The 26,190-nt window shown below is 42.3% G+C and overlaps 1 protein-coding gene across 1 annotated transcript; it reads right to left on the reverse strand.

Annotated features, from left to right (window-relative positions):
* Window positions 1–18,730: 18,730 nt before the first annotated feature.
* Window positions 18,731–25,609, reverse strand: med10 (mediator complex subunit 10). Its single transcript, XM_033636597.2, has 4 exons — window positions 25,348–25,609; window positions 25,176–25,259; window positions 22,985–23,087; window positions 18,731–19,540 (listed from the first exon to the last, which is right to left on the reverse strand). Exons 1-4 carry the CDS (start codon window positions 25,467–25,469, stop codon window positions 19,445–19,447), a joined length of 405 nt encoding a protein of 134 aa, XP_033492488.1. The 5' UTR covers window positions 25,470–25,609; the 3' UTR covers window positions 18,731–19,444.
* Between the last annotated feature and the right edge of the window lie 581 nt (window positions 25,610–26,190).

A 26,190-nucleotide genomic window follows, 5' to 3' on the forward strand; every position in this document is an offset into this window, starting at 1 on the left:
GTTGCTGCTGACAGTGTGCCAGTCAGGACAAGCCATTAAGCTGTTCGCCCTGTGAGCACAAGTTAACTGGGTCTAAATTTGACAGTTTAGGCTTAGCCAGGCGGCGATGCACTGACTGACTGAAGGTCTGAGGGATCACCGGAGACTCTGTGTTTTCCTCCGGGCAGGAGCTCGCTCTGGCTGCAGCCGCAGTGTGAAAGTGTGCGCTGTGTGTTTGGTGAACAGCAGGTGTGGAGGGCGAAGCTCAGCAGCCGTGAAGGTAGCACGCAGCAGGGTTTAGGCGTTTGGCACTGAGGCCTGTTGGACGCAGCCAGTGAAACTATTATGTGACATGCTGATACCAGCAGCGTTTCCTCCCTAAGCTGCGACCGTTCTGGCTGGCTTGGTGTGATTCCAGACTAAGCTCTCCTCGGTCGTGTCCTACCAAAAACACTCCAGTGCCTTCCAAGAGGCTATTTCTACAGCAGTCAACACAGTAACTAATAACTCAGACAGCGCTGACCGGCGGTTAAATAACTATTAAAGCTTCTTCTGTGTTCTCGAGGGCTGAAGAATTCATTCAACCAGAGGAGGAGACACAGCTAAGTGTTTAAATGGGATTACTAATTGTATTTAAATTATCAAACACTGTGAATGGATTCATTTACTTTCTGCAGTTGGCTACTAATGAAATCCATGTTTTAATCAGTCAGCAGCACTTTACAACCCTTCACATACCCGTGCAGATCATCAGCTTAGGGTTAAAGGAATGAGTCAGCTTGTAGGAAAAAAAAGTGGTAACTAGACCTTCACCTGGTTTGCCCAGTTTGCCAGGGTTTCCCCTGTGTGTGGGAGTTTTTCTGCAAGTTGTGTTCTGCTCGTTCCTCTTCTACGTACCTGTTTGAAGACAGATTTGTGAAGGAATCCTTTGTTTTAAAGGAATACATCACCCACAAGATGACAATCTCAATTACTCAGAAATATTATTTGCAAAAGAACAGATTTGAAATTCTCAAGGGGAGGTTTTCACTGTATGCTCCTTCGGGTTTCTTACCTCACCTGCACAATCCCTGTCATCCCCTATTTCTATATAGTTTTTTTAGTCACATCTTGTTCAAATTCAAAATTACTCACAACGTGTTACAACTTTGCTTTTCTCACATGAATCCATGGTGAACGGAGAATTCAAAAAATGCAAAACTTCCTCATGAATCTAAATAAAGGGGAGCAACATTTAACTACAGCAAAACTGTATCAAAGCATCAGTTTACAAACTCTCACACAACTCATGCAGGATAATCCAAGTCTGATTTATCCAGCTGTATGTTTAGCACGTTCCAAACACAATCAGTACAGACAGGTGAATGAAGTAAAGATAGTTGTTTAGTACAGATTACAGGTGTTGCAGCTGTGTGTGTTCTCTGCTGCTGTCCCTTTCCCCTCCACTGCAGATCTGCCCAGGTGTGCCGCATTACTTAACGAGGTGTGGTGCACCTGGCATGGAGGAGATGCTCCAGAGGAGAGAGGTCCTGCTGCCTCTCAGCCTGCTGTTGTCTTGTTTGCGTGTTTTATTTGTAATAAATGGATTTGAGTGTTTAAAGGTGTTCATGTGGTTATTTTGTCAGTGCTGAAGTTAAGGGTGGGGCATAACAACAGGTGTACAGATTAACAGATGATGTGATGATTGAGATTTAATAGAAAGTGTTTGGCGCTTGGACTCCTGAGGGAGGTTTATAAACAAGGGGCATCTGAGCAGCAGAAACATAAATCCCCCCATAGAGTCCAGACACTGGCAGTGGTGGTGGCTGATGACACTCAGACTGATGGCTGATGAGGCTAATGAATCTGCAAAGACTAGGTGGTGATGGGGAGGTGGAGGGTGTGCACAACCGCAGCATCAAAGAACTTCAGGCAGAAAAAGAACCATATTTAAAACAAGAAGCAGTGAGATGATAGGCTGACGGAGAAGGTGTGTCACTGTGCTGTTGGTTCACTGTGACCAGCCGACAGAACAGCTGATGTCGCACCTCATAGAGACAGCAAGAAATTATGAGTGAGCACACGTTCAATGAGTGAATGGCAGATTGTAAGAGAAAGAAATTACAGACTTAAGCATACAAACGTACAGTCCTCCTAACTGAATTTCTCTGTTCACTATGGAGGTATATAAGAAATACAGATGGTCATTTTGCAGATGAACAATTCCTTTAAGGCGTGCCTGAGTTTAGACCTCTGGTAGAAACGTCCAAAAAGTCATTGCGGATCAAAAACACTAATGACATGTGGAGGATCAAAATTTGAACTGAGAAGATAACTGATTCTGCCCACTGTGCTCTTATACTCACTTTATTTACTTTAAACTGCCAGGACACTATTGTAATCCTAGGTATTCCTTCTTCTTCTTCTTCTTCCGAGGAAATCATACTTCCCATGGGTGAAAACTCAGCAAACTTTGCACAAAGGTCCAGTCTCATGCCAGATATCCTCAGCTGTAAACTCAAGCCAATAGTCCTGATGGTGGCGCTACAGCAAGCGTCTAAAGTTCAAAACTTTGAAAATTCATCACAAATCAACCATATGTGCTACAACTTCACAACTTTCATCAAACTGTAGCCCCAATACTGAAGAAACTTTTGTACATTTAAACCTATTAAAAATTATGAAGTTCATCGCTCTGTTTTTTTCAAAAACTGTAAAACTTCTTAAACCTATCTCCTCCCACAATTTTTGCTCAATTGACACCAAACTTGCTACAGAGCATCTTCAGCCTGTCCTACAAAAACTGTTTCTTGGATTTTTGATTTATCAAAAATTGAGCCTACAGTGCATCAAAATGTTTGACTGTAAACGGTACTGTAAACATATACATGCAAATTCTTGCTAAATAAATCTTCAATGTTCATGAAAAAAATGACAAAATTCTAGAGTCATGGTAGATGATGTGTGACAAATTTCAGAATTTTATCTCAAAAACTGAATTTTTGACAGCATTTTGAATTTTGCTCTAATGTGAACAATTGGAGTCAATGTAAAAATGGCAAATTTAAACATCAGTTTTTCACTTATGGAGCAAATCAATCATTGTTACAAACAAATTACCAACATCTCCATGCTGTCTAGATGCAATATGTGTATTTTCAGATGTTTGCTTCTGCCTCGCTATCTGAGCAATGTTTAGTAGTAGATAGTAATGTCTGAGCGTAGTTTTCCACCATAAGAGTGGATCCTGGCCGGCTCGTAGTGGTGTCTCATTCTGATAACGTTTCATCTCTTCTTCAAAAAGGGTAGGCAGGGAGGCAGCAGGTGCAACACTCTGCCTGTATGTCTCCCCGAACAGGTCACACATCGCAGACAGCGCAGTGGGTGGTGTTGGCGCAGCGGGCTCCTCCGTCGGCGCCTCTCCCTCCCTCTGCGTCCTGAACGGGATTTGCCGTGATATACAACATTATTGATAGTATTAATTAATTATTAATGATATTCGTATTATCAAATTTAGGTTCGAACTTATAAAAAAATATAGGTATATATTTGAATATATTTCTGACTTTTTTTTTTTTTTGACAGCCCTAACACACATATTTACTGGTGGTCTATTCGCACGGGATCAGTATTACCTGAGGTAATTGTCCAGGACCCTTTTACAGAAGGTAAAAGTCGCGGTAATCTTTACTGACATCGTGCGGTAATGATTACTGACATGGCACATTCAGACAGGACTAAATCCCGTCCGAACAGGGCTTTAGTCAGTTTGTGAAGCTACACATGAATTGTCACTGATAGAAATTGATTCTTAGTCTCAAAGGTTGTGAGTTTAAGCCTCAGCTGATGCAAAGGACAGATTGTGTTGCTAAATTCCTAAATGTCTTCCAGTTCTTCTGCTTGTTGCTCAGAATTGCCTAAAAATGCCCGGACCCGACCCGACCCATCGCTGCGCAGCAGCTATAATGTAGTTATGACATTTCAGCTGATGGACCTTTATCTGATAAGATTTTCATCTCATCAAGTCAAGAATTTTACCTGATAGCAATCTGCCAACTGAAATGTCAAAAAGTGGGAGTTCAGACTGGAAAAACTGTGGAAAAAATAGAAATAAATAACAACAGGGCTGCACTAGTGGAGGAGCATTGTTTGAGATATTGATGAGGCGATGAGATATGATCCAGAGAGTCAATTTGGAGTAAAAGGTTCACTAGTTTGAGGTGTTATCACATCAGTTGGTACTAAGAAAATCTCCCCCACACCATTACACCACCAGCAGCAGCCTGAACCGTTGATACAAGGCAGGATGGATCCATGCCTTCATGGTGTTACACCAAAATCTGACCCTACTATCTGAGTGTCGCAGCAGAAATCCAGGTGTCACTGCCACCAGCTAATGAGTAACTGCCACCAACTACTCAGGTGTGACGTCAGTGCCGACCCTGCCTCCTCCCACCTGCCTAAGCCACACCCACATCTACAAGACATTCACTAAAGGACCACTAAAACTATCATAACAGTGAGAGGAATCGTGACCTTGAGCGATATTTACAGCCCAAAATGAACAACATCATTCAACACAACTCTCCCATTCATTCCCATGGAATGTGAGGACAGCATTAGACATCCAGGGTGGAAATTAAACTCGTCCATTTTGCTGTGAAGTTGAGCTACTGAGCCCGTAAGCCAACATCTGGACCTCCTCCAGAACCATTAAGACTTTGATGAATTCTGCTGGAACATCATGATCAAAAGTCATTAAGCAGGCCGTGGGCAAACATCAGCGCGATCCTCCCACTTTGGACGAGGACAGAAAGCCGATGCCGATGAAAAACACAAGATAGAGGAGAGGAAGAAAAAATGGAGTGGGAGACAGAAAGAGACAGATGAGGGATGATTGTTTCTTTTGTCCATTCACTACTTCAGAATAATTCAAGTGTAGGCAGCAGGTGGGTTCAGGCCGTGTGGGTTTGAGTCATCCACGAGGAGGTGTGTGTATTTGTGTGTGTAGGCAACACAACACAGCGTCCTCTGACCTGATCAAATATCACACCGAATTAATGGGAGGATGCAGAGAAACAGAACAAAGTGAATTGTGTTTATCAGATTACCACAGGTCGATCTGCACCTTCTACCGGCTGCAAATAAAGAAGTGTGTGTATGTGTGTGTGTGTGTGTGTGTGTGTGTGTCTTTGTGTGTAGAAGCAGAATCAGAGAGTAGAGATAGCTGCTACTACAGTTTTATGATGTTGGTGTGACATAATCGCCCCCCAGCTAGACTTTAAATTAAACTTCGATGAGGACCCACCCTGTCCTCACACACTCACACACCTGGGAGTTAACACACTGCTTCACACTTACGTTCTTTATGCCGCTGTGGGATCAAACTGTACGCACAAGTGGCTGTGCTTGCAAATATTCACGCACAAGCACACACACACATACACACGCTGAAGACAGACAGAAAAAAATATGCAAAACAGCCGAGCAGAACAAGAATCCACACACACAGACACACACACGCTGCAGACAGTGATTAATGAGCTTTTGTTGTTGCTGTGTAACACCACATCTGCTGCCACGGGGACTTCAGCACGAGCCGGAAACAATATGGCCCACTTGGCCCATTATACAGTGGCCGGTCAGATTGAAACACACACACATGCACACACTTCTGCCCTCATTATGCTGGTGGTAAGCTCATTTTGTCCCAAACCACCTCCTCCTTCTCACACATATGACCCCTGCTAACACACACATATGTCCATTATATGTTTTGTATCCGTCACCTCCCCCCCACAGACCAGGGCGACCTGCAACCCTAAGAACTCCCAGAATGCCTCATTCAGGGTTTTTACAATGGCTCCCCTCTGACTGTGGCCTGCAGACATCAGACCTAACACACTGCAGATCACACCACAGACAATACCAAACAATAAGACTTGTCACTTTTCGTGGTGCATTTTTTGTAAGGAAGGATTTTTGTAGGAAATTCTGAGCTGATACCAATGTTTTAAATTAAAATTTGGCCGATAGCTAATAACAATGTTTTTTGATGATGTTTATTTAGGTGTTTTTTGTTTTTCTTTTGGTTATTTAGTCCCTCTTTTGTCCCAGGGAAACAAAGACATCTTCATTCTGAATAAATAATTGAACTGCAGCATCATTCATACACATTTAGAGAACTCTAAAATAACCTTTTACATGGAAAACATTCTATAAAATAGCTGCTCTAAAAGCCTTTTCACTATAGAAATATCATTATTTCCTCTCTAATATCTACTTTATATTGCTTTGAAAACAACAAATTCCTCTTTCAAACAGCTGTATTTATTCAAGTTTCTTGCTAAAACCTACATTTTACAAGATTACATTGAGCACATCACGAAAATGTTGTAATTTACCTTTGCCCAGTCCTCATTTTTACTTAGTAGAGATTGAAGTCATCATAATTTAACTCAGTGCAACCTCCATTAGCAGTTAGTCCTGGCAGTGATTTTGCGTTTCCTGGGATAGTGAAGTTATGACCTGCCCTACACTGACTTAAGGCCCGACATACCAAACCAGCTTTAGACAGCTAGCAGTGACCAAGGCCCCCTGATGCGACGCCTGACGTTACAGTGCCTCGGCCAAAAAGTTGCAAATGAACGCACCACAAAGACTACAGCTGACAGCCAACCAGCACGTACATGTTGCACCTGCGTGAGAGGAAATAACTCTCCACACCAGCAGGAGGTGGTTGTCTGTATTCGTCATTCGAAAAGGGAAACTAGAAGACTGTCATGATGCTAGTTAGCCAGTTAGCACATTAACAACACAATCCAATGTTGAGACAACAGAACATATTTCCCATGCGCCGGTGAACAAGAACACAAACCATCAGGAAACTTCTTTCTGCCAAAGAGCTCAGCGGATAAAGAAAAATAATCTGACCTTATGTAACAACTTTGTTTTGGTCTCACTGCCTCTGGACTTTAGCTCTTTGTTTGACTTTCCTCACTTCTGTTTCTCTTCTTGTGCACTGAACTGAACTGCCAATCAGAGTGATTTCATTCATCGACGGGCTCATTGGCATACCGACGGAGGCCAAAGGTGCAGGACACGCGACACGAACTTGGGTGACAGATGCTCACCAATGGTCCAACACTGACCAGCGGCCGACCGCCAGCTTGGTGTGTCAGGACTGTACTCTGCCTGTGATTGGCTTACCCTGATGTTCTTACCTGAACCCTAGCCAGTCTCAATCCTCTTGCCTAAACCTCACCGTTCCAACCAATGAAGGCAACAAGTACAAGTCAATCTAAGGAAGAACGGGGCGGGTCTTTTTTTCACTATCTTTGGAAACGCAAATTTGCGTCCTGGCCGCTGGCTGCTAACAGCTAACAGCTAATGTTCACTAGCTCTCCTCCTGTTCATGTCAACACAGATTCATTGTGCACAATGTAGTATTGTCAGGGAAATGATAAGGTGCGTCCAGTGACCTGCCAACGTTGAGTTTACTGCGTCCTTTCATCTCAACTGCATCCACATCTCAAACACATTTACTATTGTCCCCGGGATGACGGGCTGCATTAGTCTCAAGCTCTGCTTTTTATTCAATTCAATTTTATTACAAGCCCAATATCACAAATCACAATTTGCCTCATAGGGCTTTACAACATTCGACATCCCTCTGTCCTTATGACCCTCACAGCTGATAAAGAATAACTCCCCAAAATAACCCCTGTAACAGGTAGAAACCTCAGGAAGAGCAACTGAGGAGGGATCCCTCTTCCAGGACGGACAGATGTGCAATAGATGTCGTACAGAACAGATCAACATAATACATTTATGGTAATCCATATGACAAAATTGATGAAGCAACATAAATCATCGGGCTCTATAATCATAAACTAAAAAAACAAATCAACAGAGAAAGCAGTAAAAGTGAGGAAAGGATGACAAAGGCTGGACAAAAACACAAGGCTGACCCACAGACCACCTCCTGTTTGTAACTGAGGAGCTGCTGCTCCTGTGTGTCTCTGTCTGGATCCTCTGGAGATACAATCAGTTTCAGTAGCAGAGAGTTTCTCCTCTCCTTCTTTTCTTTCTTCGTCTTTCTTTTCCTGGCTTCCCTGCAGCCCTCTTGATGTGTAGGGCTGGCTCGTGGTCAGATGTGTGTGGGTGGAAGTTTGTGTGATGTGCATGTGGCCAGGTCACCTTGTGTGTGGTGGGGTGTGTGCTGCATGTTTGTTGTGTAGGGGGTTCGACCAGCTTGGCATTTATGTGATGGCCTCTGTGGGGGTCACATCAGAAGGCAGAAGTTGAAGCCAAATGGCAAAACAAAGGCAAGGCGTGGCTGTGAGTTTTATGGAGCCTGGCGTGTGTGTGGGGGTGTGTGTGTGTGTGTGTGTGTGTGTGTGTCCATAGGGATAAAAGAGACACCCTGAGGACAATAGAGGTTGTGTGTAGCAGCTGACTGCAGGGGAAATTATTCAAGAAACAAATTAACATTTCACTCGACCACTTGGGACACCGCCTATTAATCTCACACAGCTATCTTAAAATGATCTGTGGCATTTTCCTTTAAATACATTCTGTTTCACTCATTCAGACTGTTACGATTCAGCTGTGATTCAACCTGGTTCAATTAAAATATGGCATTCATAATTTTACTTGGAAGAGAGTGATGCTGATTTTTATTATTTTAATTTCACAATTAATCATCTGGTGTACAAAATGTCAGAAATTAATGAAAAATGCCCATGACGATTTCAAAGAGCCCGACATGAGATCTTAAGCTGCTTGTTTGTCCGACCAACAAACCAAAACCCAAAGCTATGAAAGACAAATAAAAGCAGTACATTTTACACATTTGATAAGCGTAAATTAAATCATGTTTGCATTTTGGAAAAAATGACATAAATAATGACTTTATTATCAAAACAGCTGCTAACATCTTATACATTGTTGGATAGTTACACAAATATGTTTTGTGCGTATCATAGGCACGTGATTTTTGGCGTCATTGGACAAAAATCCCATAATTAACTCTGAGAGAAAAACTAGACTTATGCAGCTCCTCTTGGCTGTTTTCAGACTTTAGAAAATCTAGCCCGTGACGGGAGACAACCACAGATCATTATAGAGAGAGGGCGCTTCGGTAAAGGCTTGATTAAATGGGATTAAAAGAGAATCTAAAGCTCAGTTCAGACCAAAGATTCACAACGAGGCGAAACCCTTTTATAATGTTGCAGAGGAAAGTAGCAGCAGTTTGAACTGGCCGGTCTGAGCTCGACTCAAGCCGGCTGATGGTGTCACCTGCAGCTCAGCTGGTAAAATCACTGGCAACTGGTTTTAAAGCATGTCACCTGTTTCAACAGCCAATCAGCTTGTAGTGAAGTCCACTGGTTGAGTCAAAATGACACGAGCTGTCTCGTCGCAAATCTTCTGTCTGAACTGGGCTTTAAAGAGAGTCTGATAATAAACCAAATAAAACCAGTATCTGTAGAGTGTTTCAGAGATGGAGAGAAAATGTTGCTAATAGTTTAGCCTTCTGCTAACTGGAGAAGCTCACGGCTTAATGTGGCTAACACTAGCTAGAGCCTCGAATTACATTAGCCCCTTTTACACTGCCTGTTCAAGGGAAGAATGTCAAACCATTGTCCTGCCTCACTGTTCTGTATAAAAGTACGATTCCAGAATGGAGGGACAGAGCTGTCTGGCCTTTACGCTGGCAGCAAGGGTATTAACAGCCCTGTATTGATGTCTGTCTAAAAGGTAAAGTTGACAGGATGGGCGAGGGAGACGTTATGACATGTCATGTGTGTGACCCACTGTGGGGAGATTTAAAAAGCAGCTAGAAGCAGTTAGCAGCTAACTCAAAGAAGAGGATCAGCAACTGAAATGTTCACAAATTGGGAAAACAATGAGGTCCAGGAGCTCCTTACCCTCCAAGCAGAGGACGACATCAGCCGCTATATAACAGGGGCAGTAAATGATTTTTGTTTTGCCATGTCATGACGTTGTTAATGTTTATAAAGCGCTGTTGACATGTATTTTTTAATCACACTAGAGGCCGACCACTGTTGTGTTACGTCATGCTCGTCACGCCTTGGATGTCGGCACGCTGTCTAAAATCACACACTGGAGCGGCATGATGTTGCTGTTGTTTGGTTCTGTGGGTGCATAAAGAATGGACTTTGTAGCGGCCCTGTAGCACCATCTTTGTGTGAAAAGGGCCAGTAACTCCTCCACCTCACTCCCCACTGCCACCGACCACCTCGCTGGGAGGATAGCAGGCAGCAGCTCTGCAGACAGACCCTCAGTCAGCGGCCACAGCAGTCTGAATCCAGCCAGCAGAAAACCCCAGCTCTTGGGGACCGGACACCTCCTGCCAGATCAGCAAACTTTCTGTTGCTGCTGTTACACAGGTTAGACCCAGTGCTACTGCCAGCCACCAGCCCGCTGTGACACTCTGGAGGTGTTTGTGGTCTGATAAACAAAGATAGAGAGCAGGGCAAGGATGGGCTGAGTGAATGTGCACCTCTCCAATAATTTAAGATTAAATAAATCAACGTGTAGGAAACACTGAGTTACTGTATGAAGCACGTGCACATGCCCATGGCTGTCTGGTGAGAGCTGCTTTGGCCTGTAGAATAAAATCAACTATGAGACATACATTATGTGAAACAAAGAGAACAATAACAGCAAATATAGAATGAGGAATCCCCCCAGTGCTCGTCTTCATATCCTGGAAACACACGGCCTCAGGCCAAAACAGCCTCTGGCGAACACCAATATCACAATAACAGTTGTAAGAAATGTGAGAATCTCCGCTGATTGTCTTCCCATGCATTGTTTAAAGAGGCAGAATCATTTACAGGTCTGAATCATACACGGTGCACCGGAGCAAGCGCTGCACACATGTACAGTAAATCATAACTACGGATATGATGGCTCATTGACTTGTGGAATCACACGGCGACAGCGGGTGATGAAAATGATCGATTTCCTCTTTTCACTGTGTAATGAGCAAGGTTTAGACATTACAGCCGGTGAGGGTATTCCCTGCCCGCCACTGCTGCTTTGTTGTGCATGCCATTAACACGCACAGGGAAAAGGATAGCTCGTACACAGATACACACACAGGCGGCTCACATTCTCACCTCTAACATTTCACGACAAGAGAGAAAGAGTGGGGCTGTCTGCAGGCTCAGATAATTAAACCAGAGGGAAATTATAATAACTCTCCCCCTCCTCCCCCCCGCTCCTTCTCTTTTCGCTCACTTTCTGTCTTGTTCACTCCCACTCTTACTGCTTGTCAGCAAATCAGCCTGGCTGCAGATGAAAATGGCAACACAAAAAAGGAGCGAGTAGAGAGAGAAGGAGGGAAACACGCATGCCGGCATTTGGGCCACAAAGCGGAGATGAAAATAATATTTTCCATCTATTAACTTCCATCTGTGGTGGGGTTTTTTTAGCTCAATAATTCAACTGCTGCTGTTGATGGGTGCTTTGCAGCGGCAGGTGGAGGAGCATCAGACATCAGACATCATTTGGCTAATTTATAACTTTCATTTAGCGTCTTTATCACCCCATTACTGCCTAGTACACACACACAGACATACACACACACATTGAAACAGACACCGTCACTCCTGACAGGGTCCAAAAGGTATAATAGTCGTGCTCCTCTTGCCTTTGTGTTGTGTGTCTCATTACTGTTTGCAACACAATCAGGCCCTGCTCACCTCCACAGCAGGGTGCTTTGACTTCACACTGTGTGTGCCTGTGCCTGCATACATGTGTGTGTGTGTGTGTGTGTGTGTGTGGGGGGGGTGTTTGTGTGGGGTGTGTGTGTGTGTGTGGAGTTAATAGATGTGCAGAGAGCAGTGCGTAGGAGTGAATCTCCCAGTGTGATGTGTTTTACAATTCATATCTGAGCCCTGAATACTGTACAATCACTGACACAAATCAGCTGTGATGAGACAGGGCCTATTACCCAACACACACACACACACACACACACACACACACACACACACTCCTAACATAAAGCACTTAGACACACACACACACACAGCAAAGGCCATTGTCCAGAGAGGGGAGGGAAAGGGTGGGTGACGGCGATTGGGAGGGGTGTTTCCATGGTGACCAGGGCGACAGAAGGAAGAGGGGGTCCGCCTCCTGACCTTCATTGAGGTGAATAACTGTCTCTAAGCTAAGGCAAGACGGCCAGTGGTCACAATGCTGGAGACGAGAGCGAGTTAGAGCGCAATCAGCAGCCGTGTAAGACCATGGTGGCTGTGGGCCGTGTGAGCTGCAGCGGTCAGTCGGAGGCTCTTAGCATTAGCATCAGAAAGACATTATGCTAATAGCATCAAAGGCAGCAGCCCCCGCCTTTGTGTTTCCTGGGCCGACCCAAGGGCAACGGGGGGATTTTACATTTCAACCGCCGTTCCAGATCCTAAACTCCCACAAGCATTTGCATGAAGATAAAATAAAAAAAGGGGGGAAATGTGATACATTACACAAACGATGAAGCACGGCCGAGCTTCTTAAGGTCCACAGAAGAGGAGAGGCTTCAAGGCTGGAGGGTAAAACAAGATGAACTCAGAACACCCTGCACAGAAGAGAGTTTAATAACCCGTCTGCACAAAAAATTAGCATGTATGTTTGGTAAAGATGGTTTATAAACGTGGAAAAATGCTACAAATAGGCAGTAGAGTCTGTTTCCAATTCCTGTAGACCGGAGCTGTGTTATATTAGCTTTCCTTACCTCTCTAAACATATTTCAACTCTGTCTTCTACAAACTATGTTTGTATGTTACTGAAACGCTTTCTTAATCACGTTGTTGTCGCAATGTAATCGCTGCCTGTATTCAGTTCAGAGACCATGTTTCTTTCAGGTTACAAAATACTACCACATAGGCTTCAGATAGAGGTGCCGGGGGAGGACAGTGTACACTGCAAATCACTTCCAGAAAGTCACAATATGTAACTGTAATATTTCACAATAAATTACATTATTATCACGTTAAAGGCTACAGCTGTGATATTTAACCACATTCAGTATTTTATCGTGAAATTTATGCAGGTACATATGATACTTTCACAGAAGTACACAGTTAAATCACAGTAATATGTGGAGTTTAACTGTGAGGTTACAGTGAAATACAGTAATTCTGCTAAATCACATTAATCCAATGTACATAACTGTGAAGTTACAGTAAAATATAGTAATTTTACAGGAGCATGCTGTTAAATCACAGTAATATGCAGGTATAACTACTGTGAGATCAGAATATACAGCTATCATTTCACTACCTGATCGATTTGAAGTCCTCCTCACCGACCTGAAACTTGAAACCTCATCCATTTAATAACACTGATAAGATAATAAAGTAGCTACATTTGGCTAGCTATATTGTTATGAGCCTAAAATGTGTCATTTGCCCATTTTTTACCAATAAAGAGTGATTGCAGCATGTCAGTGACCTTTCCATTTGATTTCCAGTGTCCACATTATATGAAAAAGTGGCTTAATTTGTCTTTGTATGTTGTCTGGTTCAGGAGTTGTGAAAATCTGCATTTTTCACTGTTACCGTGGACATCAATTCAAGATGGCCGCCAAATGAACCCCATGGGCCATGAGTTGACTTTGGCAACAAGAGATATTCTTAACTAGACACCATTAGGGTCCTAAAAACCAGGTTACAAAAAATGCCATTAAAGCTCTCTCAGCTAAGCAAAAAATAAATGCCTGAAATAAATCAGATTTCTTAACCGTCTTGTGATGATCCCTCGCTGCGTGCTCATTTTTAAGTCTTTCTTTGACCCAAATTCATGTTTTCAGGGAACTGAATTAACTATTTAGAGGCTGCAGAGGCACCAGATAACCTGACACTACACCAAACACTCCTTCACAATGTGATACCTGCAGAACAAAGACAGAGGTGCACTGCGCTCGTGCAATTTGTCAAGTGTCCCTTTTACAGTATGAAATTGGAGAATGGAGTTAAATATCACAGGATCTGGCTATTACAGTATTTACTCTACCCAGAGTGTTATATGAACTCTGTCCCTCTGCGTTACAGCACCCTTCGAGCCAATGAGAACGACTAACAGCAAAGAGGAAGAGAGTCCACCTCCACATGAATCATGTCAGTCAACACGGCTGACTTTGTTCCAACACACGACTGCTCCTCTGCTACACAGAGAGACATGGCACAGAGGAAGAGAAAGCGTTGGCCACTGACAAAGAGAGAAGAGGGTAAAGGAATATGATGCTGGCCTGAACGCACAAGAAGATAAGAGGAGAAAGACTCAGTCACCTTGGATGAGTCATGCAGCACACCTCAGCACTTCATACTGAGACATATTTACAGCACAATGCTCTCTCCCTCTCCTTCTGCGGTTAGTCAGGCATCACGACACACGTCCCCACACACAGTCAGAGTGTCACCCCGTGAAAGAAATGTCATGGTGAGCAGACACAGTCACAAACTGGATAAAAACAGCATTTAATTTGATTTCTCATCCCTCTGAATTGGCTTGTGATTGGATTGAAAGGGTGCCCTTGACCACCGCCGCTGTGGCTGGATGCAGCGAGGATGTTCGTCATCCAGAGACAGAGGAGCGTGGTCAAATGGTAAAAATAGGCTAGAAATGAAGAGCAGAGGAATAGAGGTGGCTGACGGCATCTGATAAATGATGCTGAGGGTGAGTAAAACACAGGAACGTTTGCAACCTTACTGAAGGACAGATGCTGTGAGGTAATTGCCACTTTAAGTACAATGACTTTATCCTTCTGATGGCGTCATGGGTTTCCTGTTTCCTGGCTGAAGATGCTAGTTAATTAGCGTGTCTCTTTCTGGGTCTGTTCAGGTTGACCACATCCGGGACTGGGTCTAATTTTCCCTGGGCCATTGGGACCAGGTCTGACTGTCCTGTGGGCATTTGCTACCAGGTCATCAAAATCATTCACAGGTCGTCAAATACTAACACTTTGTCACGCCCCTTTGTGTGCGCTATCTATGCCAAAGGCACACTTTGGCGTCTTTATGAGACACATCAGGCTTTTAGATACCTCCAATTTAAACCCATCTGTGGTGATACTTGACACTGAGAGCAACTGACGTGATATAAAGAGCAAGAAAGTCTGCATGGGTAGGGAGGGAAGATGGATGGGTCAAACTAGGGCTGCACCCTGAAAGTCGGAGATTTGAATCATCAGTTGGCGACCCCTCAGTCCACTGAGATTACTTCAAGTCAAGAAGCCAGTGTGCTGTACAGTCTACTTCTGGGTTTGTTTTGGTCCCCAGATTTTGCTGCAGAGTGAGTGTTCTTGACTTTCACGCTACTCTTTGGTGATGCAGCGGCACAGAGGAGGAAAAACTTTCCACCGTAAGGCTCTGAGATAACATTATCATCTCTTCTCTGTCACAGATACTTAACGACACAGTCTCTAGTTTTTGTTTGATATCTAGTGTCGGTGAAAAATGTTGCACATTTCTGATTCGTCGTTAGCACCATTAGCTTAGCAGAATGTCCCACTGAGCCCTGTTAAAACTTTATATGGAAAAAAAAAACAAATTGACGAATATTCATCCATCCATCCATCCATTTTCTAACAGCTTATCCTCTTGAGGGTCGCGGGGGGGCTGGAGCCTATCCCAGCTGACATTGGGCAAGAGGCAGGGTACACCCTGGACAGGTCGCCAGACTATCACAGGGCTCGAATATTCATTAAATGATATTAAATCTGATGTGACTGACAAAAATTCTGAGTCAGATACAGTTCGAGGTCAAACAGATCAGGACTTTCACCCAAGAGACTGCAGTTCATGTCCAATATGAAACCAATAGTCACTGTTGTAAATAATTTACAGTACATTGTTGCGCACTAACATCACTCACCTGACATATTTATAGGTCGGGAGCCAGGTCAAAGCCCTCGTGATGTTTTTTACTACCTTTTTTTCATTATTATTTCCTGTTAGCCTGTGTAGACCTTGGGCCATCACAAGATGATAACAAGCACATTCAACTTGGGGCCATTTAGTCACAGGGGGCAAAATGGCAAAATGATGTAAATGCAAATATTAGGGCCCTACGATGGAATAAATAGTCATATGAAAGTAGTCATATGAAATTTGGCAACGAGTATTCTGACAAAAAGGGGAAAGTAGCAAAGCTGCCATTTCATTTCAAAATATCACGAACAACATCCCCCAAAAAACAAAAAAATGACTGTCCGTTTGACAAATTCTCATCAAAAGTGACAAGTTTTCATCACTTTATGTTTAATATCATTGCTTCACTTGTACATAGAAAACTTCCAAAGCTGTTGACCTTTCTATTATTTTAACCCATAACATGATCTTTTTTCTAAATCTAACCACAACCGTTTCACAACATTAGCCACACGTTACAAGAATCAAGACACTAAATGGTGCCCTGTGCGTCGCTATCAGTCACGGGCCTGGGAATAAAAACCAGCTGTAAATACACACCATCTGGGCAGTGCCCCCTGCGTCACTATATTGATGCTGGGGCACCCTTTAGCATCGGTGTGAGATGCACCGGGCTTTCAACCAGTCCCAATGTAAACCCTTACACGTCATTATTAGATATTCAGAGCAACGGATGAGTATAAAAAGCATAAAAGTCCAGGTGGAGTCGAGGTGGATGGGTCTCACAAGCACAGGACTTTGACCCACGAGACTGGTGTTTGTGTCACATGTGAAACTAAAAGTCAATGCTGAGTTATTTTGTGTCATCTTTTATTAGTCACGTGAGTCATTGGTCACTTGTTAGTCAGTAAATATTAACCACAATCTCTTACTAACCCCAACCAAGCAGTTTTGTTGCCTAAACTTAACCGCCAACCCTTTCCTAGTCACGTGAGTTGACTCACCACCAACCCCTTCTGCGTTATGGTAAAACGTAAAAGGCTGCCCCCAGCATTATTTTAATGATGTCTTAATGTCAAAATATAACATGTAGGGATGTGATCATGTTGCATTTTGGATCAGCTCTTTCGTTGTAGAATGAATTAAATGGACTCCATCTATACAGAGCATTTAAAGATACTGTATTAATAGCACCACATGAACATGCTCATAAATGATGAATACAAAAGAAACGTTCCTGCATGTTTGAATTACGTGTCACTTAAGCTTTTTGAGCAAACTGAATAACGTTGTCTTTTATATTCTCGTTTTTTGTACCTCTCCCATTCAGGCTTTGTGGCTGTGCACACAACTGTCCTTGCCAAAAGAATTCAACTGAGAAAGTGTGTGCTAATTGCGTATCATACAGGGAAGTGTGCCCATAGTTCTGAATAGTTTAATATTTTGGGAAATGTGCTACATGAGGAGATTGGTTCCACTCTCCTGACACTCATCCCTGAGGAAGCCCTCAGGGATGAGTGACAGCGAGGGAAGAGGGCTGTCTGTATGACTTCGCTGCATAGATCACAAACCAATAACAGGGATCATTTCCCTCCTCCTGTCCCAGAGGATCGGCCTCCAGGGTCAGAGGGGCATGTCATTGTGGTTAAGCCTGAACAGGCGGAGGCGTGGTGGGCCATAACCTGCCTGATGACGCAGCCCTGTCTGCCTCCAGAGCATCTGTCCCTTTCTTAGAGATAGGCAGACACACTTACACAGGCTGTGTACTGTAAAGTTACACTGCGAGACACTTGAGCTGTGACACTGGAGCTGAGGGACCCTGAACGTGTCACTGATCCGTCCTCGTGTCCATGCGTGTCTGCAGACGGCCCACTGACACATTTCCCATGTCGCAGTTCTTTATTTTGACAATCATCTTGAGTCGTGGGCTTTTGAAAGAATTCCATATAATAACCATTTTTAAACTTAATATAAATATCAGCACTAGTTTGATTTGGGATATTTTACAGTATTTTTTCCATCCCTGAAAATAATATTTTAGGGGGAGATATAATTAATAAAAGGACTCTAAAGTATTTTTTAACCTGGACCCTATTTTGCCTCGTTTTTATGTCCAAGGGACTCATGGAGACAATTTTGGTTTTGATTGGTCCAATATTGAAAACAGCGAAACCAACTGCAATGTAATCCCTGCGAGCAATTGTGCATCCTCAATTTACATCCACTAAAAGCACTTGTTTTTGCCACCGACAGGTTCAGATTGTGACTATAATAAATCATAATAATAATCTCAACCTACTGTACATGTACACTCACCGGCCACTTTATTAGGTGTTAATGCAAATAGCTAATCAGCCAATCACATGGCAGCAGCTCATTAACATTTAGTCATGTAGACATGATGAAGACGAGCTGTTCAAACGGAGCATCAGAATGATGAAGAAAGGTGCTTGAAGTGACTTTGAACGTGGCATGGTTGTTGGTACCAGACGGGCTGGTCTGAGTATTTACTGGGATTTTCAGCACAACCATCTCTAGGGTTTACAGAGGATGGTCCCAAAAAGAGCAAATATCCAGTGAGCCAAAATGCCTTGTTGATGCCAGAGGTCAGAGGAGAATGGCCAGACTGGTTCAAGATGATAGAAAGGCAACAGGAAGTCAAATAAGCACTGGTTCCAACCAAGGTGTGCAGAAGAGCATCTCTGAAGCAACAACACCTTGTCCAACCTTGAAGCAGATGGGCTACAGCAGCAGAAGACCACACTAGATCATTCTGTCATCAAAGAATTCAAACACCAAAATTACTTATTTGATTGAATCTGTTGCTAAAACATTGTCTTTACATCAGTGTAATAAAACAATATTAAAAACGCAGCATCAGTCCAACAAGGATCATTTATTAACAAAAATTCTTATAATATAAACAAGTTACAAATAAAGAATGGACTCATTTCTGACCATGTCGAGCGATCAGGCACAGAATTATCGAGAGCAGATAGCGTTTGCATTCAATAATCGTGGAGATTAGAAACCTGAGCTTGATACAAAATGTCATGTGTGGTACAAATGCATGTTGCACAATGACAGGAAGCATTACAAAAGGTAGAGAGTATAAATATACTGTATGTACAACTGATGGAGTCCTTAATGCAGAATCAGACAGGTGCCTCGCAGCTCTTGAATATTTTCTTCTGTACAGTTGGGAGTTGTAGAAACTGCTTCTGCTGCGAGCTGAGTGGATGCATCAACAGGGACGTTAAACACAAACGTGTCTCCTGGTAACAAGCAGCTGAACGTGATGTGCTTCCTCTCTGCTCCTCCCAAACACCTGCTAATAATCTGGATTTCTTAAAATGAAGTTGAAATGTAGAGGAAGGACAGGATTGGCTGAGTCAGCACACTGAGCAGGAGCAAAACCTTCCCCCTCAGTGTACCAGTCAGCAACAGCATCACGATATTTAACAAAAATAATAATGGGTTATTATCATATTCCGCGGGCGACCACAGAGGAACCTGCTCGATCAAACTCCACTCAGGCTTTCATTTCAAGGGTCACAGGTTGGAGGTCAGGGGTCATGGTACAGCAGTCACTAGGAGGGGGCATCCTCTCCATGAATCGCCTTATACTTCACCATCTCCTCTGGAAACACTTTGCTGAGCTCGGAGATTAGAAGGCTCTTAAATTTCTGTAACAAAACACAACAGCAGAGGTTGGTTTATTATTTATTCACTGCTTCTCATTTTATGTGGAAGATAATAAACAGGGGCTCCTAAACATTTTAACTGCATCTTTAAAACTTTTCAACAACATCTTACTCCATTTCCATAACTTCATTTAAGACGTTTAAAATGGGGAGGCCTTTACAGCGATAAAGACATACATTATTTAAGACACACTTCCTAGAATTTGCAGATAAGCAAACTGCTAGCACTTGCTAACTTTACTCGTTCGTTACACATTCCCACCACCAACAGCATGCTGCATGTGCCAACTGACCCTTTGTTAAGTCCCACCCCTCGAACACAGATTGGCCAATCATAGTGCAGCATCAGCCAGCTCCAACAACACAGCTGATCTCCATGAACTCTTTCAGACTTCCTTCATTTTCAGGCTGGTGTTGTGGATGTGGAGCTAAATGTTGTGCCTGGGGCACGTCGTGTATTAATGATACTCGTTAACTGGAGAGGTTGTAAAAAGATATACGTTTCTTCCCTGTTCCAAAACCAAAATCAGACCCTGAAAAGTGTAGGGTTAGCTAGCTAGCTACTGAAGATATAGCCTACTGAATGTATACACATGCTGCTTTTACTTTGTAATGATTATAACAGTGAAACAAAGAGCGACCCTGCTGTACAGGAACCAGTGAAGGGAAGCAGGGAAACTTTCCCTTTATATTCATTGTCTTGTGTGGCGATCAGCAGTGATGTGGTGGTTCACTTTTACACTGTGATCTGTAGCCTATAGTTCGGCTTTAGCTTCTAACTATCTTTGTCTTTTTAACCTGTTGTTGCTGCTGAGTCAGTTTGACATCCTGGATATATCCTTCAAACACAGACTGTAGACCCCTCTGTCTGCTGCTCTGTCTGCTGCTCTCTGGAGTCACTCTTTCATTTGTCCAAAAATATGATCATATTTCTTCAGGGAGTGCAGTTAGTTACAGTGTGGGCTCCGTGCTTACTCTGACAGCTTGTGGGACCATCACAAAGGGGCGGAGCTTAGTGAAAGGTCAATAGATTGGACCAGCACATACTGGTACTTGACAGAAAGTCAAAGCTGCGCCCCTTTTAGGAAGACAGAAAACCAAAGATCCTGTCGATGTCGATGCAATTTGACGTGTATGTCGATTAAAATTTGTACACATTTATTTCTTGTTAACAACCATTTGTTTTACAGATATGTCTAATGATTGTTTTGCAACCTTACCTGAACCTGGGCGTTAACATAACTTTAATTAATCAGGACTTCATTCACTATGAATGAATGAATGTCCATGATACAGTTGATTTAATCAAATGTGTATATTTGATTAAATCAACAGTATTGTCGGGCTAACTGTTGTCTGTAAACAGAGCCACAATCACCTACTTGTCGTTGGGGAGCATTTTCAAACAACACCCTGTGCAACCAAAACCCTCCAGGGGAGTTGGGGGGAATTTCCCCCATGAGAAATTTTTGGAAATGTAAAAGCTTAACAGGCCATTTTAGAATTTTCTTTAAACAAAGATCACAGATCAGAGGTTCTCAAAGTTTTGATGACTGAGAGACATTGTAAAGAGCCAGCCAGCCACACAGGAAAAGTGTCCACGACTGTTTTATGACTCCTTTACGATATATTATACTGGGACATTTTTATTGACTTTATTATGGCATCCTATAGTCGGACTTTATTATGACCTTTTTATGGCAAACCACCACTTTACAAAAACTTGAACAGTCAACAGTGATAATGTCCACGCAACACTTAAAAAATACTCTAGTTTTCCACTTTTTTAATACATTTAAAAGGTATTGAAATAGACAGTATGGTGTTTGACACTAAATCTACCTACATAGCAGTGGAGCAATGTCTTCTGCTGGGCTACAGCGACACTTGGACAAAACACAAGTACTAGAGCATGCATGTCCAAATTTCGGCTCATGGGCCAATCGTGGCCGATCCACAGCTCGTCTTTCAACATATGTGGCCCACCACACAATATTGGTCCGTTCACCACACAATGGCAAGGCTGTCATGAAGTTTGTAGACATGCACCAGGTAGGAACTACGCACCTGGAACTAATGTTTTTACATAAACTGACAGTAAACAAGTAAACAAACAGCAGACATTTCCTGCAGCTGTAGGTAGCCGACAAGGCCACTGTAAAGAAGGGGAAAGTCGACGGCAACAGACACCGCTTTCAGGAGTGGTGGAAAGTTTTTTCAATAATCCATATGATGAAAGAAGCAGCTGGCTCTCAAGTATTTCACATTTACATCATCTAATCTGGCCTTCATTCAGAAAACTTCAGACACCCCTGTACTTTGTCCAGTGGTAATAATACTGGCTGTTAAGTGTATTTATGATAATGATTACATTTGCTAATGATTATTTTGGATGCCGGTGTATGTTCACACTTCGTAGCATAGCAATTTTTTTTCTTTAAAGCGTCAACAATATATATATATATATATATATATATATATATATATATATATATATATATATATACATATATATGTTGTAATTACAGGCTAGTCTGTAAATAACCAACCTGTTAACTGCCGACAGTTTACAGGCTGAGAATTAGTCAGAGACAACAGTCTGATGCTGCAATTCAGTATGATTGTACTGCAGCAGCTTACCACTCAAGCTAACGTTAACTATCCATCAGTAGTAACATCATTTAGACATTTACCACACTGACAGTGAATATTCATGCATCTTATGTGCCTCAGATCTCAGTGTGAAATCCTTGGTTAACCTGCTACACAACAAACTTTTGCCATTTCCCTGTTTCTCTCCTGATGTGACAGCGCTAGTTCTTCCAGGGCCTTGGCGATGCCACAGTGCTGGTGAGGTCTATGTGTATCACGTGACACTGGTGGCATTTCAGTGGTCACTCAATGCAGCCCTAGATTTTAAATTAGTGATACAAGGATTGTGTGACACGTAACACTGGACATTTTACACATTAGATATAACGATGTTTATTCACAAAACATTCTGCTCATTCCAGACCATTTCCGGGCCTGGAAAACTGTTTTTCTAATTCCATGAATTCTTCAGGAATTTCATGGCCATGGCGGCAGTGATAAACTTGCATGTCATTATAACACTAGACACATCTGAATATAATAAATATATCAAACAACTGATTTGTGGAGCAGAGCTTCTCCTGAACAACAGAAAGATTTGTCCAAGGACAATTAATTCATCATCAATAAACGAGGCCACTTTAACAGAGAGGGCTGACTCGAGTACGTGGCTCTCTGTATAATGACGATGATCCTTGAAAGAGACATTTTTATCTTTTAAGAAATTCCTAAGTATGCTCGGGAGCATTTAATCAGTGAAGGAGTCTGTTGGCTCTTTGTTTTCGCGGTGGCATTGGTGGGGGAAATCTCAGTGACCCTGGAACTATCTCTTACCGTCATAGTGTCGATCTTCCCTTTGACCTGCTCGTTCCTCGCCAAGGCTCTCTCCAGACATTCCTTGGTATACAGCTGAGGGTTTCGACCTTGGTCGATGTATCTACAAACACAAGGCTTATCAGTCAGGGGAACAGTGAAGCTGTAAAGCACATATAAGGTATTATGAATTCCAGCAGCTACATTTGGTAAGCTGGCCTTGTGTACTGGCAAAAACACGCCATAGTTTATAATGTGTCTGACCGAGGACACTAAATGCTGGAAATGTCTTAGAGAAATTGGTACATGTCTCCATGCTCTGTGGGTCTGTCCCATGGTGTTGGCTTTTGGATGGTGGTACTGAAAATCTCAACCAACCTCTACCAGAATCCCCAAAAATATGTCTATAAGGAGATTAATCTGTTGTGCCAGCAGGTCTTACTTAAAGAGAGTTTGGATCGACAGTAACAGGTCTTATTGTAGCGCTGGCTTGTTCAACACAACTGGAAGAGTCCACATGAGCCAGAGTTTACAGAGAAACTTAAACTCATGACAGAGACTGCTGTCTTTGGAAACATGGCTGCCAGGATAAATAATTCCCCAAACAAGACTATCGCAGATATTTCTGGCACACATTGGAGGTGCAACATCTTACACGTGGTGGAGGGTACCAGGTGACAGAATGTAAATGATGAATGGTAAATGGACTGCAGTTGCATAGTGCCTCTCTAATCTTCTAACCACTCAAAGCGCTTTTAAACTACGAGTCACATTCACCCATTCACACACAATCACACACCGATGGAACAGCCACCCGGAGCAATTTGGGGTTCAGTATCTTGCCCAATTATACCTGGTCCAATTAGTGGATGACCTGCTCTACTTCTGAGTCACAAGCCCCTTTTACGCTGCCAGATTTTCAGCGAATGTTGGGCCGTTTTGCCAGTAAGCTGCGAGCGTTTAGACACACAGAGCCGGACTGGCGAGTTGATCCAAGGTGCCCAATTTTCCGCCGTGTAGGGGTAGACATATTGGCGGAACCTTTGTGGTTTAAAAAGAACGAGGCAACCTTCTGCCACAGGAGGGGCTGCTGAAGACTTGTGGGAAAACAAATTTGTTTTATTTTATTATAATTATTGGAATAATTATTATTATTGACTCTGACTCCTCTTATATCATCTGAATTTTTGTATAAAATCAGCGTGTTAGAATGATTATGTTAATATAAATAAAAATGTAAATTACAATGGATATTCCAAAGTTATTCCAAATCATTTGGGGTCACTTTTTGATTTGCTGTGTGATATTTCAAGTTTTGATTGCAAAATAATGAGACAGAATATGTTGAAACACGGGCACCAGTGGAACATTATTTAATGTCAAAATGATGTGCATATATATGATTGTATGTATGATATTTGTTTGTTTTTGTTTTTATCCCCCTCTCTTAAACCACTAACTCACTTGTTCTAACATGAACTAAAAACTGATGTCTTTCCTTTGTTGGTGTTATTCTATAAAGCCGAGAGTTGCTTGTTGTTTGTACTGTGGGATGAAGTGCAAAGAGGAGAGAAGGATCATGATGGCGACTGAGACCAATACTGCTTGAAGAGTACTTTGATTAAGGACAGAGGATGAAGGTAGGGTTTGGATGTGGAGGTTAGACTTGAAGCGTTAAGGGATTATGGGATTTTTCTTTATTTATTTTTTTAATTGTCCAATTTGTATGTACCTTGTTTGTTTTGTTTGTATTCTGTCTGTTCATTTGTAAATAAATGTCTTCAAAATTAAAAACTAAATTAAAAAAATAAAGTTTTGATTGCTTATTTATTATCATTATTTCAACAATCCTCCACCCAATAAAGTACACTTAAAAAATGGCAAGACACAAGGTGAACAAAATTTGGAGAAGTTTAAAATGTAATTTTTATGATGTGTGTGTGCCGAATTTTAAAGTGAGTCTGAGCTATGCAGAACAACAGTAAAATGTAGCATGAAACATCACCAGAGGAGGGGACGAGGACTGAAACTATAAAATCATCAGATTCTCGATTGAGGTTTGGTGTTGCTTTAACGGAAAGCGACATTTATTGTCTTAACACAACAAATACATTAACCGAAATGACAGACAACAACACAGGTGTAAAGAAAACATTATATCCATGTTATAAAGCCAGACAGGTATGATAATATAACAGCTAATGTTACTCACTCAAAGACCTCCAGCGGCACATTGATCTCATGCAGCTGCTGACGGCACTTCTCGATGTCTTGCAAACCGGATATCATGAAGTTTCTGAGTCAAACAACAACACAACATGTAAACACGGTCATTATTTACAGATTCGTGTCGTTATATCGACCTCAGTAAAAACCTGACTCACAGTTTCTGGTTGAGTCCTGCTTGGCTGCTCGGCTGGAAGTCGCTGACGATGATTCCCAACTGTCGAATATTCTCGATGAATTTCTCCAGGTGCTCCTCCAGGTTGTCAAACTTTTCCGCCATCTTAATTAACAGCTACTAAACTGTTAAAATAAATATAAACGTCTCCGTTTACTAGAATCCTTCTGTCAAATAACCGTTGACTGTTAGCCACCGACTCCACGACAGTCACAACGCCGAAGTGCTTTGCGGCAATGGCATAGCCAATCGCTGTGGGCGCTGTTGCGTTACCTCGGTAACAACCTGTAACAGCCAATGACAGATTGCCGTTAACCAACCCTGAAGTGTCGTGCTTCCGGACAGGAAGAAGCTCTTTGTCAAGACGAAGAATTGTCTTCAACACTGCAGAGAAATGAAACCAGTAATAAAGAGTTAAAATAGTAAATGTTAATGTTTATAGTTATTGAAATCATATTAAGAATATATATATTATTTCATGCTTAAGTATGTGCCACAAATCCAAGACTAAAAAAAACATTAACACACTGTTTGTGTCAAAGCTAGAATGTCTCCAGCTAGATTATATGACTAAATATACATAGAGCACAGTATTTATTTAATGCTGATTTACAAATATGTTTGAATGTTGTATGCTCTATGTTATAAAGTATACACTTCATAGAAAAATATAACCCTAGGTCTGACAAATGTAGAAATACTGGCCTACTTTAGTCTGGCACTTGGGTTATTAGGCTCTCTATCTCTTATTATCTTATTGAGGCAAAGGCTTTAATACATCCTGTATTTCCCAACAGACACAGTATAAGGCCCTGGTACCCAGCCT

The sequence above is a fragment of the Epinephelus lanceolatus genome, chromosome 16, assembly GCF_041903045.1.
Source record: "Epinephelus lanceolatus isolate andai-2023 chromosome 16, ASM4190304v1, whole genome shotgun sequence".
Taxonomy (NCBI): Eukaryota; Metazoa; Chordata; class Actinopteri; order Perciformes; family Serranidae; genus Epinephelus; species Epinephelus lanceolatus.